General features: G+C 43.8%; 3 protein-coding genes and 1 long non-coding RNA gene across 4 annotated transcripts in view; 1 reads left to right on the top strand and 3 right to left on the bottom strand.

Moving 5' to 3' along the window:
• The window catches only part of LOC146653119 (uncharacterized), a 250,949-nt gene that overhangs the window by 124,676 nt on the left and 107,756 nt on the right, over positions 1-18,517 (bottom strand). The window lies entirely within an intron of this gene.
• tmem38a (transmembrane protein 38A) lies at positions 168-7,123 on the bottom strand. Its single transcript, XM_085382567.1, has 6 exons — positions 6,776-7,123; positions 3,546-3,702; positions 3,097-3,281; positions 2,130-2,217; positions 1,470-1,587; positions 168-877 (listed from the first exon to the last, which is right to left on the bottom strand). Exons 1-6 carry the CDS (start codon positions 6,897-6,899, stop codon positions 671-673), a joined length of 879 nt encoding a protein of 292 aa, XP_085238693.1. The 5' UTR covers positions 6,900-7,123; the 3' UTR covers positions 168-670.
• smim7 (small integral membrane protein 7) lies at positions 8,098-17,124 on the top strand. Its single transcript, XM_085382210.1, has 5 exons — positions 8,098-8,191; positions 8,413-8,454; positions 8,536-8,588; positions 8,674-8,764; positions 16,604-17,124. Exons 1-5 carry the CDS (start codon positions 8,166-8,168, stop codon positions 16,617-16,619), a joined length of 228 nt encoding a protein of 75 aa, XP_085238336.1. The 5' UTR covers positions 8,098-8,165; the 3' UTR covers positions 16,620-17,124.
• The window catches only part of LOC146653113 (uncharacterized), a 172,703-nt gene continuing 162,965 nt past the window's right edge, over positions 8,780-18,517 (bottom strand). Inside the window, exons 2-3 of the mRNA XM_085382621.1 lie at positions 9,323-10,726; positions 8,780-8,789 (exon numbers count right to left, since the gene is read on the bottom strand). Of these exons, the coding sequence (XP_085238747.1) occupies positions 8,780-8,789; positions 9,323-10,713 (1,401 nt within the window). The 5' untranslated portion in view covers positions 10,714-10,726. The remainder of the gene's footprint in view (positions 8,790-9,322; positions 10,727-18,517) is intronic.

Below are 18,517 nucleotides of genomic sequence, written 5' to 3'. Positions count from 1 at the left end.
GCTACAGTTTGGGTTACAGTTATGGTTTAGTGTGTGATGTGATGGTGTCTCCACCTGCCACCAGACCTGGATAAGATAGATGGATTTCATGGTCATTATTAGAGTCAGAACATGCAGATCCACTTGTGCATTAAGAGGATACGAATGGCACAGACACGAAACAGACACCATGTTTCTCCTGATTTTATTGAAAGATATTAATTTGCTTTCATTTCAGTGTAAAAATCATCCGTGTTCTTTCACATAATGCTTTATTCACATTAGAATTTCAGATTAAGAGTCAAATTAATTAACATTTTCTGCTGTTTCCTTCATGAAAATAAGAATTGGTGAACTAAATAAAAACCACTTGCTCCTGGTAACAACTACTGATGAGGAACGAAAGCTGTCCTAAGGGCACGCTGCAGCCCCTGACCGTGGATCGCCACACAGTGTTGCACGGATGCAGATGTTCACAGACACATAAATAAATAGGTTTCAAAGGTCCAGGTTGGGTGTGAAGCTTTTGCTGTGGTATTTACAGAGTCCTCGGGTGATGTCAAATGTCGAAAGCACCATGTTGCTCTAATAGAAAGGCTCTCACTTGGCAAAACATCAAACATCATCAAACTGCCCCTCGTCTTAGAAAGGAATGGGAAGTCCGATCGTTTCGGCAGTGCAGCACGGCGCTCTACTCAGCTTTCTTGACCTTCCTCTTGCGAGCACCTTCGCTCAGATCCTCCTTGGTCTTGAGAGGTGAAGATGGAGCACCTGCAGGAGGAGGATGATGGTGGTCCTCCTCACCACCAGCCAGAGGAGAGCCGAACAGCAGGTGGCAGATCCAGGACTCAATGAGAGCAAAGGGGGAGCCGTGAGAGTGCCGGGCGGTCATCACCACCTGAGAGGAGAGAACAGTCTGATAAATTCTGTTCAGTGTTCCCCCGGTGTTTCCGCTCTTCAGTAATCTATGTTGTTTATTTAAACCCTCAGTTTGCTTCTGTTCTTTGTCGGGTTCTCCCTCTTGCTTTGTGTTCCTTCATTGTGCCTAGTTGGTGTTAATTTGTTTCTTTAAGTTCAGCAATAAAGCAGCCTTAGAGTTTTATGTTTCAGAATTATTAAGTGAAAAGTTCCAATGGAAAAAACTAACCACATAATACGAAAAAATTTTAATTTTACATTTAATTTGTTTTACTTTGGCTGGTTAAAAATGTATTGCGCAATTTATCACACTGATTAAGTGTGCCAAAGGTTAAGTGTTTCAAATGTGATACACTTGATGTTACAGGTAAAAGATCTCCTGTGATAATAACACTTATGTATTTCACATTAAAACCGACAGGTTAGTTGTGTATTTCCCATAAACCCTGATTTGTGTAGTACAAAACATGTTTCATCAGTCCAACGAAGCAAAAGAGAGTGTTTTGACACAGTGCAGATGTGTTCACAGAGGTGGATGGTTCTGAGTTCAGTCATTGAATTGCTGATCGTACCTTGCTTGTGGCCATGAAGAGGGTGAAGATGAGGATAAGGGTGCTCTTGGACACTGGCAGCCAGTGGGCCTCCTGCATGGTGAAGAGGATGGCACCGTAGAGGCTGGCTTTGGTTGGGCTGTAGAGAGAAAAAAAAAAAAAAAAAAAAAACACAAACTGGTGGTAAAACGAACGCTGGCAGCAAAAACAGAGAGCAGAAAGGGCTGGAGTGGAGGCTGGCGCAAAGCCTGCTATTTAATTTGAATTCAACTCTTATTTGACACTGTAAGTGGGTGCTTTCTGCTGTTACGTTATTTCACGAGGGGTCACCTCAGCAGATTGGAGCACATTTTTGATTTGGCACAGGTTTTACGCCCTGACTGCATTTTCATTCAGGCTTGGGGAAGTCACTAGGACTACACTACCTTGTGACTCCTAAGTCTCAGTTTGTGTCTAAAGTGGGGGGTATTTCACATGTAAAGCAAACAGGTTACCCACTCACCATGGAACCATGGTGTTTAGAGTGTCCTTTTTAGGTCCCACCACCAGAGGGCACCAGAAGTCAGAACATGTTTAGAGCGCCACACGAATGACTTTAGCAAACTCAGCGTTGTGTGCAGTTCAGCTTTAGGTTTTGTGTTTGAGGAGACACTGATCATTGTATTTCCCCCCCAGACTTACAATGACATGTTGAGGATCTCGTTGGTCTCGGGTCTCCACACACCACGCAGCAGCTGCTCAAAATTGGACATGAGAGCCACTCCAGATCCTGTGAGGATAAAAATAGAAAGGAGGATTTAAAAAAAGTCTATGTTGTGAGTCACTGCTCTTATCTGACTTCAGCTTCTTACGCCCATTTTCAACAAGGACACCTGCAGGGCCTCCTTATTGTAACTGGGACAGGAGGCTTTCATGATAAAGAGCCAAAGTAGAAATGCGGTTTAACATTTTGCACAACCGCATCTGTCAGGCTTTGCTTCTTTCTTTCTTTGGCAGGTTCATGTCTGGAAAAGAAGTTAGACCAGAATGAACCCACACCTAACATTTGATACGCAGCTTTTCTAGCTGTTGGGCAGCTGTGATTGGATATTACAAAAAAAACAAAAAAAAAAAGGAGTTGCTGGAACCTCTTCTTCAGACTGTGCACAGTTTATCTACTAAAATAGTTTCCTGACCCTTTTTAAACACATAATAAATCTCTGTTTCCACACAGGATCCAAAGGTTGGCTCGGAAAGCATGGCCCACATTATGGTTAACCACAAAACACAACCCTAGCTATGATCCTGTTACACTGGACATTTACTCCTGAGTGAATTATTTATCACATTAGTGAAAACCACTTGAGCCTGGAGTTTTCAAGGCACAGTTGCCTTGGTGGTAATCCATCCACAGAGGCAAGCACAAGTACAACTAATGCATGTTTAAATCATGCGACTGATGATCCAACAGCCACAGTAACAAAGACTGTAGATGCATCGAGTATGTGTATCTATGTATGCGTCACTAAATTAGTACCAAAGAGTTGGCAGTTGCCACGACTCACTTACAGACTAGTTTGTTCCTCACAAGCATAATCACCTTTCCATCACAATGTAAACATTGGTGATTTAGGGACTATACACGCACCAAAAGCCCAGTCACACCGACCTTTGACATATCCAACGATCACCATGATGAAGAAGCCGTGGTGGTAGGCGTGGTGGGCGTGGTGAACCCCTGCGGCGATCTTACGAGTGCGCACAACTTCCTTCAGGGCGACCAACACCAGCTTGATGGGCAAGAAACTCACACATTTGTAGAAGAGGTTCAGCGGGCAGTAAAAGAGGAGGTACCTGCAATTGAGATTGACAACCTTTGTGAGTTTATTCCTCAACAAACATAAAACATTACTTTTTTATTCCTGTTACATATAAATCTCCTCCCTGTGAATAAAATAAATGGATAAATCCATTGTGTGCGTTTGGTTTCCTGACCACGCTGCAACTCATTATCCTTGATGTCTAATGGAAGAGACAGATCTTTGTATCATAAATGTCATCTTGAAAGTTAAATAAAAACACGAGTGATGAGCAAACTGGTTCTGGGGGTTTTCTCACCAGACAGCTGAGGCCAGCAGGATGTGGCTGTTGTGCTGGAAATAGTCGACGGGGCTGCTTCCAAGCATGATGTCTGCCAGGATGTAACTACCAAAGCAGTAGAGCATGGCGCAGAGCCAGGAGGCCACGGGACTCCTGCGAGAAACTTCCACCGAGCCTGCAACACAGAGGACGAGCTGTCAGAAGGGTGTGAAGATCCAAACATCACAGCAGCTGGTCAATGAGTGCTCTCAGTGTGCGCATGAAGCTGATGATGATGATGATGATGATGATGATGATGATGATGATGATGATGATGAGTTCTGTGCTTTTATTAAAGAGTCAGATGCTGCGCATTCTTCTGTTTTCTCCAAGATTATACAAACAGAAAAACTTAACAAAATCCTCCAAACTTAAGCAACTCACCAACTAAAGTAACTATAGGATCAGTCAGGTGATTTAGCTACAAACAGTTTATATATTTGATTGGAAGTCAATAGTTTTCTTTAGAAAAAGAGGAAAATTATTCAACTTTGGCGACTCCTGGTGGTGGTAAAAAAAAAATACAGTCATTATTTATCCTTTTTTATCTGTTTGTAAATGTAATAAAATGATGTTGATTGATCAGTTGATTGATCTATTAAATGCTTTGCAAAAAGTCCTTGACAATAATACTTGTTATAATTGTCAAGTGAGAAAAACGTGGAGGCTGTGTTGGACCACCCCCTGCTCCTCTAAAACACTCAGTCAATATGAAACAATAACTTTGAGTAAAACACCACTGAAAGGTATAAAATCAAAGGTTTATTTATTCAAACAGAGGAAAATGTGCTTAGTATAAACCGAATGCATACCAGTCAAATAAATGTCATGTGAGCAGATTCCTGATTCCTTATGTAAAATGTGCATATAATTAAATTAATTAAAGTCAGCACTTTGGGCAGAATGTTAACTTATTAACTATATTAATCTTTGATCATTTCTGCCAGCTCCTGCAGACCTAACTGTTACCAGCAGCCTGCAAATGCTAATATCAGTGGATCCCGTGTGTGCTGTATCTTTGTGCACACCCAGTTTATCATTCCAGGTCACGCCCTGATAGTACACATCTTTATCATCAGTCAGTGTTGACTCAGGATAACTACAGTCACTTTTGAGTTGACATATGGCTGCTTTGCTTAAGGATACAGACTAGAGCGGCTCTTTGTAATATACTGGATGCATATATCTTAAAAGATGCTACAAAGAAAGCCTGCATGACAAACAGTCATGTTGTGGACTCACGTGTTGTATCCATGTGAGTAACAGCAAGGCAGGCGCCAATTAAACTTTAAAACTCTGCGAACTGACACCGTCATAAGTTTTCCACATTTTCTAAATCAGTGTCCAGTGTTCAGGACGCTGCAGCTAAAAATGTTTCTGCTTCATGTTGTGCTACAGCTGATGAAGCTGGTGAAGCAACGGGACAAAAGCAAAACTAGGTGCCCAAATGATTTCAAAGAAGAAAAGGAAGTTAGACATGGCATGCATGCAGGAGGTGCAACAAGAAAACAGATGCAGCTATAAGTAAGAAATACAAAAGTGGAAAAATTGCAAACGTGTGACCACACAAAAGGTTACATGTCAGTTTTGAGACTGTACGCACATTTCGTGCGGGACAGAGCCTCGACGGCGTTACAGCATTGTTACAGTAAGTCGAGATGAGAGTGCAAATCTCCACCAACAGGTGGGTGGGGGTGTAGCGGTTCAACCGTTCCTCAATTTGAAGGCAACCTGATCCTGAGAAATACTGCCCTATAAATACATCCTGCTCACTGGCCTCTCCTGTATGCAACTTTGACAGGCCACTCATGACCTTTGACCCTACACTTCTCTCTCCTTTCTCCTGTCACATAAACCGAAAAAAGAAAAAAGCTCAAAGTTCTGGTGCAATTTTAGGCACAGACGTGTGCAGGATAAATGTGATATTGTGGGAGCCACAGCAGGACTCATTTGACTGTGAAATTGCATGCATGAAAATAAGGCAAGCTTTACAGTTGAAGTCGGCCTGATTCGTGCTGGCTGGTACTTTCTAACTTTAAAATACACACAAACTGCAGTCCCTCTGCTTTGGCTGCCTTTTACGTTTTTGCAGTATGTTCGTTTACTCCACACATTGCAGTCTTTTGGCCAGTACATCTTGACCCTGAGCCAGCTGGGAGATTCCCTGATCTACCTTATACAGCATACATATAAAACTTTGGTCCCCCAACAACAGACTTTTAACAACATGCTGACTTCACTAAACTTGATAAAAACATTTATATCGATTAACTTTATCCAAGTTGTTAGTCTAAAACAGGCTTCCAAGTGGCCTACAGCTGTGCTTATGTGACGAGTGACTCCTCCAGCTGAGGAAAATGTGAGAGATGATGCGTTTGTTCTGATCATGCTGTGCAAACAGTTTTAAATGGGCTCGATGGGCATGGCGGGCTTCTTTTTAAACTTATTATGAGGGTGAGATGCATTTTGTGCTCCTTTCATCAAGGATGAAACCTGCCAACAAGACCAAACCATCATATCAATATCACAGTGCGTGTTTTACTCTGTGGAGAGGCGAATGTGTTATTTCAAAGAATACACGCACACATTCCCAGGGACAAGTGTGCAGCAAAGGTGGCGGGGGAGTTGGCTCTGGAGGTCCTACTGACCGTCTATTTCAGGCCCTTCTATTTATTGCTTAAGTCACTGGTATGCACAGGCCTCAGGTTTCATCCTCCTCGGGCTCTGTTACTCAAAGTAGTTAAATCTTAATGGAAAAAATGGGCTTTAACCAAAGCTGGGGGGTTTAATCTACTCCAGTGATTTCCTAAAGGAGGTCAGGCTGCTGCAGCAACACACATTCCCTCACATAAAGCAAAGCAGAGCTGCAGAGCTGCTGCTGGAGTTTATGTAACAGGTCATTCTTTATAAGGACTATACGGATAACTGCAAGAGAAAGTCCTTGTAAGGGTATTTAGGCAAAGTGTGAGCTAAATGTAATACAAATAAAGCCTTCTGTTCACAATGAAATTACACATCATGCAAGTCATAGACTTTCTCGCCTCATTCGTTACTTCCTGGTTAAATTCCAGTCACAGGTGTATAAAACGTACTATTCTGGATATATTTTACTTAACAGCCTGTGGACTGTTGCACAAACAGCACGCAGACTTATAGTCTAACATACTTATGACATGAATAATAAGCAGAAAAGTGTCAAGCACACTCACCTGGCTCATATTTGAGGTAGAGGATGGACACGATGTAGTAAGCCAGATCAAACACAGGAAACATTCCCATTTTGGAGAAAGCTTGGGCAATATCGCCCAAATTAAGAACTGCCAGCACGTCCATGTTGCCAGTCTGAGCTGCGTTTCTGTTTTATTCCGACTGCGCAGTCTGGAAGACCCCCCAAAACCCGCTCCGCCGACTGTCCGCCACAGAAAGCCCCCCTGGTCTCGACTGTGAAAGCCTGTGACACTCAAGCCCTCCTATTAATACCACTCATCTCCACGGCCTCTGCATATCGTCATCATCATCTGCGCTCAGTGCCAGCTGCTCCGCTTTTTCAGGCGACCTTTCAGGCGCTTCAGCTGAAAAACAAAAGGCTCGCTCTGCTGTCTTCATCGAGATCGTCGCTCAGCCGAGCCATAAGACGCTGCTGGGGGTTTACTGCAGCTCTGAGACACAGCAGGAGGGAAAATAAATATATAAAAATAAAGCGTCAAGGCTTCATATCAACAAATATTTATTCACTCGTTCATGAAAACACCCACAATCCTGATCTGATCCTGGAGCCGTTCTGACTCACGGCCAGATGATGCTTTAATTAATCCCAACATTGTTCACACTCATCGGGAGTGCAGAGATGTCGAGGTAAACGTAATAACACTAATAAGTAAATCAAGATTTCAAGTATGTATTTTTTTAATGGTTTTTAATTTACTATTCTCTGTATTTGCTTTAAATTCACACGATAATGGATGTAGTGCTTACTCTCTCCAAAAAGGGGAGCCAAAGACATACGAAAAAAAGCTCCTTTCACCAAAACAAAAACACCCAAAAGAACCTACGAAGTTCGAGAGCTACCAAAGAAATTATTTATCCCACTAGGAAGGGACAGAAAAAACAATAACACACATACCTGTCACAATAGAAGCTGCAATCAGTTTTTGGCAAAGTGGCTTTTATATATCTCTTACTTGCCCAGATAAAAGGTCACAATTACGTCAAAAATGTCTTTTTAAAGAGAGATCTGAGGTAGAGGGCAGCAGAAAATTTTCAACAAATACAACAACAGTTCTATAAACATATTTTAATTGGCTAACTGTGCGTGGTCGTTTTTAAAGTGCTTGAGTGCTTATAAATCTCTTTATAACCTCTTTATAAATCCTGTTCACCAAAGTCTATTTACACATAAGACATTACACATAAAAATACACTAAAACATTGAAAATCAATTTTGGCAGACGATCAGTGTTTGGTAAGGTTGCACCTTACAGTCTAAACCCGGGGAATAACAACACTTCGTATTTCTCTGGATACCGGATTTGTATTGGTCACATTTCTGATTACGTGCCGAACGCGGAAGTGAGGCGCTTCTGATGTGATTTGATCAAGATGATCGGGGATCTGTTGATATTCGGGTAATTTATCGAGTCGTGTGGCAGATGTCACACGGAATCACATCTTGTATTGAGATAATAAGTTCTCTATGTGTCTTTATGTGTCGCTGTGTAATTTTGTGTTAGTCAGTCAGCCGTGTGTGGCGTAAAATGACAAGCTAACTAGCTTGGTGCTAATGCCAGCTCAGCAGCTAATACGCTGCTGAGCTGACAACCAAACTCTCCGTGTTTGTGCTCTGCAGGACTTTACTGGTGAACGCAGGGGCTGTGCTGAACTTCAAGCTGTGAGTATTGTACTCAGTCATTAGTTTAGGTTTGTGTGTTAGCAGAATGTTGAAGGTTAACTGTGGGTGTCTTTTTTTCAGCAAAAGGAAGGAGTCGCAGGGATTTGGAGATGACTCTGGATCACCAACAACAGGTGTGTGTGTGTGTGTGTGTGTGTGAGTGAGAGAGAGAGAGAGAGTGAGTAGTATTGCCACAAACATTCACAGTCTATCTCTCAGGGGACAACATCAGAGAGTTTCTGCTCAGCCTGCGGTACTTCCGGATCTTCATCGCATTGTGGAACATCTTCATCATGTTCTGCATGATCCTGTGAGTAAGACTGTGTCAGTCGATGCTGATGGACCAGATGCAGTTTACTGAGAGGCACTCAATTACTTGTGCTGTGGGCTTTAGCTATTTTTATCCTAGTGTTTGTTTCATAGGGAGCATGATGGTTCAAATCGTGGAGAACGTAGAGTTTGCACGTTCTCTCCATGCTTGCATGGGTTCTCACTGTGTACTTCAGTTATACTTTTTTATACTTATACTTTTATCTACGACTAAAGGCTTTCTAAAATTCTGACACTCTCACATCGTTAGCAGCTCGCGATTCAGTATCTTACTCATGTGATAAGATAAGATAAGATAAGATAAGATAAGATAAGATAGAACTTTATTAATCCCTCGGGTGGGTTCCTCTGGGAAATTCGACTTCCAAAAAGCACAGCAACGACCGAAGTTACAGTTACAGAATTGTTATATATATATATATATATATATATATATATATATATATATATATAAAAACACCCAGCACGCCCCTGCGGGCGGTTTATCCTTCAAGCTCGGGTCCTCTACCAGAGGCCTGGGAGCTTGAGGGTCCTGCGCAGTATCTTAGCTGTTCCCAGGACTGCGCTCTTCTGGACAGAGATCTCCGATGTTATTCCCGGGATCTGCTGGAGCCACTCGCCTAGCTTGGGAGTCACCGCACCTAGTGCTCCGATTACCACGGGGACCACCGTTACCTTCACCCTCCACATCCTCTCGAGCTCTTCTCTGAGCCCTTGGTATTTCTCCAGCTTCTCGTGTTCCTTCTTCCTGATATTGCTGTCATTCGGAACCGCTACATCGATCACTACGGCCGTCTTCTTCTGTTTGTCTACCACCACTATGTCCGGTTGGTTAGCCACCACCATTTTGTCCGTCTGTATCTGGAAGTCCCACAGGATCTTAGCTCGGTCATTCTCCACCACCCTTGGGGGCATCTCCCATTTTGACCTCGGGACTTCTAGGTTATACTCGGCACAGATGTTCCTGTACACTATGCCGGCCACTTGGTTATGGCGTTCCATATATGCCTTGCCTGCTAGCATCTTGCACCCTGCTGTTATGTGCTGGATTGTCTCTGGGGCATCTTTACACAGCCTGCACCTGGGGTCTTGCCTGGTGTGATAGACCCCAGCCTCTATGGATCTTGTACTCAGAGCTTGTTCTTGTGCTGCCATGATTAGTGCCTCTGTGCTGTCTTTCAGTCCAGCTTTGTCCAGCCACTGGTAGGATTTCTGGATATCAGCCACCTCCTCTATCTGCCGGTGGTACATACCGTGCAGGGGCCTGTCCTTCCATGATGGTTCCTCGTCTCCCTCCTCTTTCTTGGGTTTCTGCTGCCTGAGGTATTCACTGAGCACTCGGTCAGTTGGGGCCATCTTCCCAATGTATTCTTGGATGTTCCTTGTCTCATCCTGGACTGTGGTGCTGACACTCACCAGTCCCCGGCCCCCTTCCTTCCGCTTAGCGTACAGCCTCAGGGTGCTGGACTTGGGGTGAAACCCTCCATGCATGGTCAGGAGCTTTCTTGTCTTTATGTCAGTGGCTTCTATCTCCTCCTTTGGCCAGCCTATTACCCCAGCAGGGTACCTGATCACGGGCAGGGCATATGTGTTGATGGCCCGGATCTTGTTCTTACCATTCAGCTGACTCCTCAGGACTTGCCTGACCCTCTGCAGGTACTTGGTGGTTGCAGCCTTTCTAGCGGCCTCTTCATGGTTCCCATTTGCCTGCGGGATCCCCAGGTACTTGTAACTGTCCTCTATGTCTGCAATGTTGCCTTCTGGTAGTTCAATCCCCTCAGTTCTGACTACCTTCCCTCTCTTTGTTACCATCCGACTACACTTCTCCAGTCCGAACGACATTCCAATGTCATTGCTGTATAGCCTGGTAGTGTGGATCAGTGAATCGATGTCTCGTTCACTCTTGGCATACAGCTTGATGTCATCCATGTACAGGAGGTGGCTGACAACTGCTCCGTTCCGTAGTCGGTATCCGTAGCCAGTCTTGTTAATGATCTCACTGAGGGGGTTCAGGCCTATGCAGAACAGCAGTGGGGACAGAGCATCTCCTTGGTAGATCCCGCACTTGATGGTAACTTGTGCTATGGGCTTGGAGTTGGCCTCTAGTGTTGTACGCCACATCCCCATTGAGTTCCTGATGAAGGCTCTTAGGGTCCCATTGATCTTGTACAATTCTAGGCATTCCAGTATCCAGCTGTGGGGCATTGAGTCATAGGCCTTCTTGTAATCAATCCAGGCAGTGCACAGGTTGGTCAGTCTGGTCTTGCAGTCTCGGCTGATTGTTCTGTCTACCAGTAGCTGGTGTTTTGCACCTCTGGTATTCTTGCCAATTCCTTTCTGTGTCCCGCTCATGTATTGACCCATGTGCCTGTTCATCTTAGCCGATATGATGCCTGACAGGAGCTTCCATGTAGTACTGAGGCAGGTTATTGGTCGGTAGTTGGAGGGGACCGCTCCCTTCTTGGGGTCCTTGGGGATCAGGACCGTCCGACCTTCGGTTAGCCATTCCGGGTGTCTCTCGTTAACTAGCAGCTGGTTCATTTGTGCTGCCAGACGCTCGTGGAGTGCAGTCAGCTTCTTCAGCCAGTAGGCGTGAACCATGTCGGGCCCTGGTGCTGTCCAACTCTTCATACTGGAGACCCTTTCTTGGATATCTGCCACTGTGATGGTTACTGGACCCTGTTCAGGGAGGTCGCTGTGGTCTGCCCTCAGATCCACTAGCCACTGAGCATTGCCGTTATGGGTTGCGTCCTTCTCCCATATGCTCTTCCAGTATTGCTCCGTCTCCAGCCTTGGTGGTGCTGTTCTCTTATTGTTCCCTTGCCACTGAGAGTACACCTTTGCTGGTTCTGTGGAGAACAGCTGGTTTATTCTCCTGCCTTCTATCTCTCTGGTGTACCTCCTCAAGCGGCTGGCCAAGGCTGTGAGTCTTTGCTTGGCAGTTTCCAAGGCCTCAGGTATGGACAGCTTGCTGTATTTCTTAGGCACCTTATTTGTCGCACCTTTCTGCAACTCTGTTAGTTGGCTAACCTCCCTCCGTGCTACTTTGATCTTGCCCTCTAGCCTCCTTCTCCATGGAGGGTACTGCCCCTTGTGGCTGTTCAACTTGTAACCAAGCATCTCACTGATCACTGCTGCCGTATTGTAGATCAGCTTGTTAGTGTCGGTAATCGTGGTTGTAGGTATTGCCCGTAGTGCTGCATTAACATCATCTAGCAGACCTTCTGTTACTTCACGTAATCTTGGTAACCGGCTACGGGGGATCCAGGTTTCAAGCTTGGCCATGATCCTATTTTTCAGGTCAGTTCCTCTCGCACTCAACGATCCTTCTCCTATCACACTTGGGGCTATGTACCCAATCTCGGGTGGGGGTGATGATATCTCCCCCCTGACCTGGCGTCCTGACTCCTCCTTGCCGTAGCATTTGTGTTGTACCTCGTCAATCTCTAGCTGTGAGAGCAGTCCCTTCTTTCGAATGTTGGAACACTGAGCTACTAGTTGTTTCGCCGTCATTGTGGATGTTGGGTATCGAAGAATCCATAGGTCCCTCATCCTATTCATGTAGCCCCTTCCGCCGGGGTTACTTGCGTAGTAGCATTCCAGCTGGATAGCGTAGTGGTTAAACTACACGCCTTTGGAACAGAGGATCGCAAGTTCGATTCCTGCCTGGGGCGTCTGTATCCAGTAAGGGTCCTAAGGCTAGACCCCCTATGCTAAGCAAGCCTACCGCAGACATGAGCGAGACAGATAAATATGAAGGCATGCCGGCTCGGACGTCGCCCGGATCAACAAGGTCCGCGTCAGGTGTTGAGGAACCAGGGCACCCTGACGAAAAGTGGGCTACTGGAACAAGAAGGCATCGGTGGGCAAGGGACGAAAACAGGGCGTTATATATATATATATATACATACACACATACACACACACACACACACACACACACATATAAATACAGAGACAAATATAAATAAAATATACAAAGGGGATAAATAGAATAAATAGGAATAAAAAATACAAGTGAATTGCACATTTCAAGTATTGAGTCTATTGCACTGTTGACTATTTACAAAAAAGTATTGCACAAGGTATTGTACAGTGAGGTGAAGAGGCACTACAGCTTAGTTGTTGATAGACAACCACCACCATAGCTGCACAAAGACATGCATGGGTTTGGTGAATTGGTGACTCTAAATCGGCCTAAAAGGTGAACACCAGTGTGAATGTCTGTCTCTCAGTGTTAGCCTTGCAATAGATTAGCAACCTTTCCCTGTACCCTGCCAACCTTATGACAGCTGGGATAGGCTCCAGCTGCTGAATTGGGCACCGACTTGGATAAGCATAGGAAGATGCATAGATATTTGTTTCATATGTTGTGCTCCAAATATGAGAACGTGCTGAAGACTGATGTTGAGCCACATAAGCTTTCTTTGTGACACAGATTCCAATTGTTGCCAGAAACCTAGACCAGTGACAGTAATGGTTGCCACGACAAAAAAGTCCGAAGTTTTGAGTTTGGTCTTCTTGTGGGATTAGATTTTTTTTTTTTTTTTTTTTTTTTTTTTGTTAATTGAGGTTTTTTGACATTTCACACATCAAAAAAAAAATCCCAGAAAGTTCATTTCGTTCATCTGGACGTTGCTTTTTTTTTTAGTGGGACAAATAGTTTAGTTGCTCATCAAAGTAATTTTTTTCACTCTTTCTGAACTTTGTAAACAGTACATTTTCTCAGTAACAGGAAGAACTCTAAGCACCAAGCCAAAGTGTCTGCTCTTGGAACTCTGTTCTCATTCCACATATTTCACATAGAAGCAGAAACACGGGTCTGCAGTGAAATCCCCAGTTTCACCGACTTTGGCTAATTTGTAGCCAAAAGAACAAAGTGGAGAAATAAAGGGCTCTGTTATTGTATCCTGGAACACTGTTGAGCAATTGGTTCAGGTATGTGGATTATACGTGGGTGAAAAATCAAATTTCACGATGTACCACAAAGCATTTCTCACATTATCAAGTTCACCAGGGAGGAAATGAAAAATGGCAGGCTAGCTTTCTTAGACTGTCAAATTGCCATTAGTAATTGGGGACATTTAAAAGTCGACGTGTACTTTAAATCAACGCACACGGATCAGTATTTCATTCTTGACTCTCGTTCTCCATTAAAACACAAACTGGGTGTCATCAGGACACTACAACACAGAGCGAACACCATCACCACACAGACCGGCTTGGGAAGCTGAAGGTCATCGTATGAAAAATGGCCCTGAGGGAATGTGGTTGTCCCAGCTGGACATTTGTCAAAGCTGGGAAGGCGCCTAAAAATAGCTGCAGGCAATTCAGGGGAGAAGGACAGTCACTACCTAAGCAAAAACCTTTACATGGAAAGGTAGAGACCATCTCTGAATCCAGGAGGAGGCCCAGGGGTACATCTTTCACCACTCTGGAGCTGTTACTGTTACAGCTACAGCATTTTACCAGTGCTGTAGCTCTAATAGTGTGTTGCAGCTACTTCCCAACTCTCTGGCCATTAATCAACGGTCATGACAATTTGCATATGATCATGCAATGATCATGAAACTGACCTCGTGAGCTATTGTTAGGCAATGGTGCTACTCCTAAAAGCTTAACAAAAGAAGGCAGCTGAAGTTCGTCAAGACTTTTCCCCTCTCAGTCAAGAGGGCACTTCAGTTCTAAAAACAAAAGGTGGAGGAGTCGCAGATATTTAAACCCCTAGATTGTCCCTTAGGAGGTGGCCATTGACACTATTGATCATGTGCGTCATCACATCACAAGGTTTGAGGAAAAAAAAAAAGGCTGAGTGGAACCACTGTGACACCCTGCCCTGCCCTACCATGGAAGCTATTGAGGTCAACTGAGACGAGGTGTGAACGGGCGGAGATGCACCTGGGAAGGATAATCAAAACTGAATTGTAGGTGGCTGATAGCTGCTGTCATTGTCACCACCTCTGTTAAGTGATGGTCGTTCACAGTGGACATGCATGGCCTCTCCAAAAGTTGTTTCTGTTCATCTGGACGTAGCGTTTTCAGTGGGAGAAACGTTTCGTTACTCATCCAAGTGACTTCTCAGCTGACTGCAGGTTTCCCCAATCATATAAACAGTACATTTGCATAATGACTGAAGCCAGCCCACAGAAGGAACAATGGACTGGAAGGTCTGTTTCTTCATCACGATCGTGGGGGCGATCGTGGCTCAAGAGTTGGGAGTTCGCCTTTTAATCAGAAGGTTGCTGGTTCGAGCCCCAGCTTGGACAGTCTCGGTCGTTGTGTCCTTGGCATTGCCATTAGTTAGCATTGCCGTTGTGTCCTTGGGCAAGACACTTCACCCGTTGACTACTGGTGGTGGTCAGAGTGCCCGGTGGCGCCAGTGTCCGGCAGCCTCGCCTCTGTCAGTGCGCCCCAGGGTGGCTGTGGCTACAATGTAGCTTTCCATCACCAGTGTGTGCATTGTAAGATGGCGAAAGATAGGCCACCTCCTCAATTCAGAGATGGTCTTTCCCTATTCACGTAAATGGGTGAATAGGGAATGTGCTCAAACTAACGTTCCTCCCTGTCCAGGATGTGTACCAGTTGTCTTCTTTGTCCAAAGTGTGAACATTGGCATCCTCGATGCCAATCAGAGGATAGAGTGACCTTTGTTCTTTCGGTATAGATTTACAGCTGAGTCCTGTCCTGTTGAGTTGACTCTTCTATGGTGTGCCATGCATAGATTATATAATTAGGTCTTAACCTTTTGTTTTTAGAAATGAAGAACCCTCTTGGATGAGAGGTGTAACATCTTCACAAACTTAAAGTCTGGTTGCCTTGTTTTTCAACCAGTTAAGACTACTGTGACCTGAATTACTGAGAACGTTTCTCCTTCTGAAAATGCAAGTCCATGTGAACAAATTCAACTTTCTGGGATACTGTATTAGTTTTCACTGACACATATAAATGCATTATATTTGGGGAGGATATTTAAGGATTACGCCATGTTTGCTTTTAAAGTTAAAATACGGTTGTGGGGTAGCAGTAAGCTGCAGACATGAGTCAGCACCTTCACATGTTTTTCAAGTTAAACATTATAACAAGAAAAAAATGTGACTGTTGCTGCCAATGAAGTCTTACTGCTTTGAAGGGGGGTAAAGTAATCCAGAAGCCAATTCTTTACAACTGGGAGCAGAAGAAACTTCTTACAATTCACATTATTAGTCTGAGTCTGCAGTCTGGACAAACACTGAACAACCAAAGCTTGGTGTGAAGAAACTTGAATTTGGCGTTTAAAGGATGAAGCCGTGGACCCAATCTGAGAACACTTCAGACACTTGTTTATATCAGTCAGTGTTTCTGGGGATCTCTGATGACCACGTCTAACTTTGTTATTACCACGGTTTTCTTATGTGCCAACATACCAAACAAATTGCCTCAAAATGCTTTCATAAACCTGATGATGGGTTCCCCAATCCCCAGATCTAAATCCAGTGGTGCACCTTTAGGATGTGGTCAATCAGGAGGATAACACCATGATTGCACAGCTGATAAATCAACACAGAATATGTGATGCAATCATGTAGACATGGACCAGGAGTCCTTTTGTTACAACTTGTATAATCCATGAGTCCATCTGAGAGTGAATGAAGTCCCAACTCAGCATTACTGAGGTTAAACCTATAAAGTGCTTGATGATTGTGCTGTCCTGTCTTTTTTGTGTGTGTGTGTGTGTGTGTAAATCAAACGTTTTTATGCCCTTTAGATGTGCGCTGCTTCTCCTGAAATTAGCAGAAGTGTGCTGCTGTTCTAACTAGCCAAATGTCTTCAATCTGCACAGATTGTTTGGATCATGATCGTGTGTGGCCAGTGGACTTCCTCCAAGATGCTTCCCTTTCCAGATGGATGCTGTCAGCTTCTCCTTAATGTCCTTTTTCTCTTTCTTTGACCCTTTTACTAGTAATTATACTCCTTTTGGTTTACAACCCTTTGTGCTGTACAGGAATTTATGAATGGCTGTATTTATTCTTCTCTTGTTACATTTTTATTGATCTTTCTTTAACTGTAACACCTTTGCTGGAAACTTGTGGTTTTGTAGTTAGTGGTAAAGAAACACCAGAAACATCATTTTATTCCTTTTTCCTGCACAGGCTCAGTTCATCCAGATTCCACAGAAAAATCTGAATCTGATTTGTGAGTTATAAATAGGATTATTTTACTCACTTATGTGTTTGTTTTCAACTTCTTAGGGGGGAAAATTGTGCTATTTTCTTTATTCAGCAGCACATGTGCTGTAATTAAATATATATTCACTGTAAATGTGACCTTATTCTTAATAAAAAATAAAGTTTTATTATCAAATATGTTCTGTCTTTTGAAAGAAGGCAAGTCAAAAAAGGCAATGTGATTTTCTGGGCTATATTCTGGGAAGCCTCGGGTCTTGGTGTACATGTGGGTTACTTTAACATGCTGCACCTGCCTAAACATTGTTCCAGACCACCTGCATCCAGTCAACAGTATTCCCTGATTGCAGCGGCCTCTCTCAGCAGGATCATGTGCCCTGTCGCACTGCAGAATTTGTTCATGAGTAGTTTAACACAGATAAAGAGTTCAAGGTCTTGTCCTGGCCTTCAACCCCGCCCCTATCTCAGTTTGAGCATCTGTAAGGGGTATGGGAAATACAAGTCAGACTCATGGAGGCCCCTTGAAACATGCTGCTAACATGTTAATGTGCGATTCTGCACGATGTTATGATATTTTGATACCACGGTTAGCATTTATAGGATATTGTTTTATACAGGAAAACTGTTACTCAATAAGGTCCATCTACTAGTTGTTTTTCTCTTTCTCTGTGACCCAAGAATTAATGTGTAGGACTCACAAGCTGGTACCCCAAGGTCGAAAACACCACAGAGATGAGACCACTTCCTTACTCCCATCCTCCCTTCCTTATCTCCTGGAAAAGGCTCGTTAAAGGCTAGGTGGTTCGTTTCAGAATTCACTAATGAAAGAACTCTGTATTTTATGTCTAGGAGTGTATTTTGCTGGGATGATCATAAATTATAGCTGAACTGATAAACTACACACAGGATACTTCTTTGCTCACAAGGCAGGAAGACGTTTCCTTATTTAGTCTGTACCGGTTTGAACTGGGAAAGCTGACACACGAACCTTTTTTTTCATCTATATAAACTGCTGTGTATCAAATAAACCTTTGAGTTGATTTGGGAAGGCAACCTGAAGCAGTCTGTGTTTCCTTGTTCTCCCAAGCTGCTCCCGGCGCTGTAACTAACCCAGCTGAACGGCATACCTGAGTGTTACTTTAAATAATTAGGAATCTTAGAAGGAAAGGACAAAACTCTGCTTATCGCTCACGCCACGGAGGAAACCCGGGACGGCAATTTCCTTCAATTTGGTGTCAGAAGTGGGATAACTGACAGAAGGTAAATATGCGTCTTTCATATTTATATAAAGACCTATTATACCTCTCTCAGTGATCGATCCATAAAGAAACGGGATATGCTGACGAAGTTTCACTTAGTGATCCAGAGAGATACACTGACGACTTCCTCAGTCCCCGAATAAAGTAAATTAACCCTTGTGTGGTGTTGGTGGACACAGGAAGTTGCCTGTTGTCTTGAAACGTACGTTAAAAAGTGAGAAGTTGCTCACTCAGAAAAAGTGACATAGGAAGTTGCCTGTTGTCTTAAATACTTCTCGTTAAGTGAGAAGTTGCTCACCAAAGAGTGACACA

This window comes from Rhamphochromis longiceps, linkage group LG15, assembly GCF_057381845.1.
Source record: "Rhamphochromis longiceps isolate RC_006_pf linkage group LG15, R_longiceps_female_GT1.1, whole genome shotgun sequence".
NCBI lineage: Eukaryota > Metazoa > Chordata > Actinopteri > Cichliformes > Cichlidae > Rhamphochromis > Rhamphochromis longiceps.
Note: the sequence above shows the minus strand (reverse complement) of the source record. Positions and strands in the feature narration are given on the sequence as shown.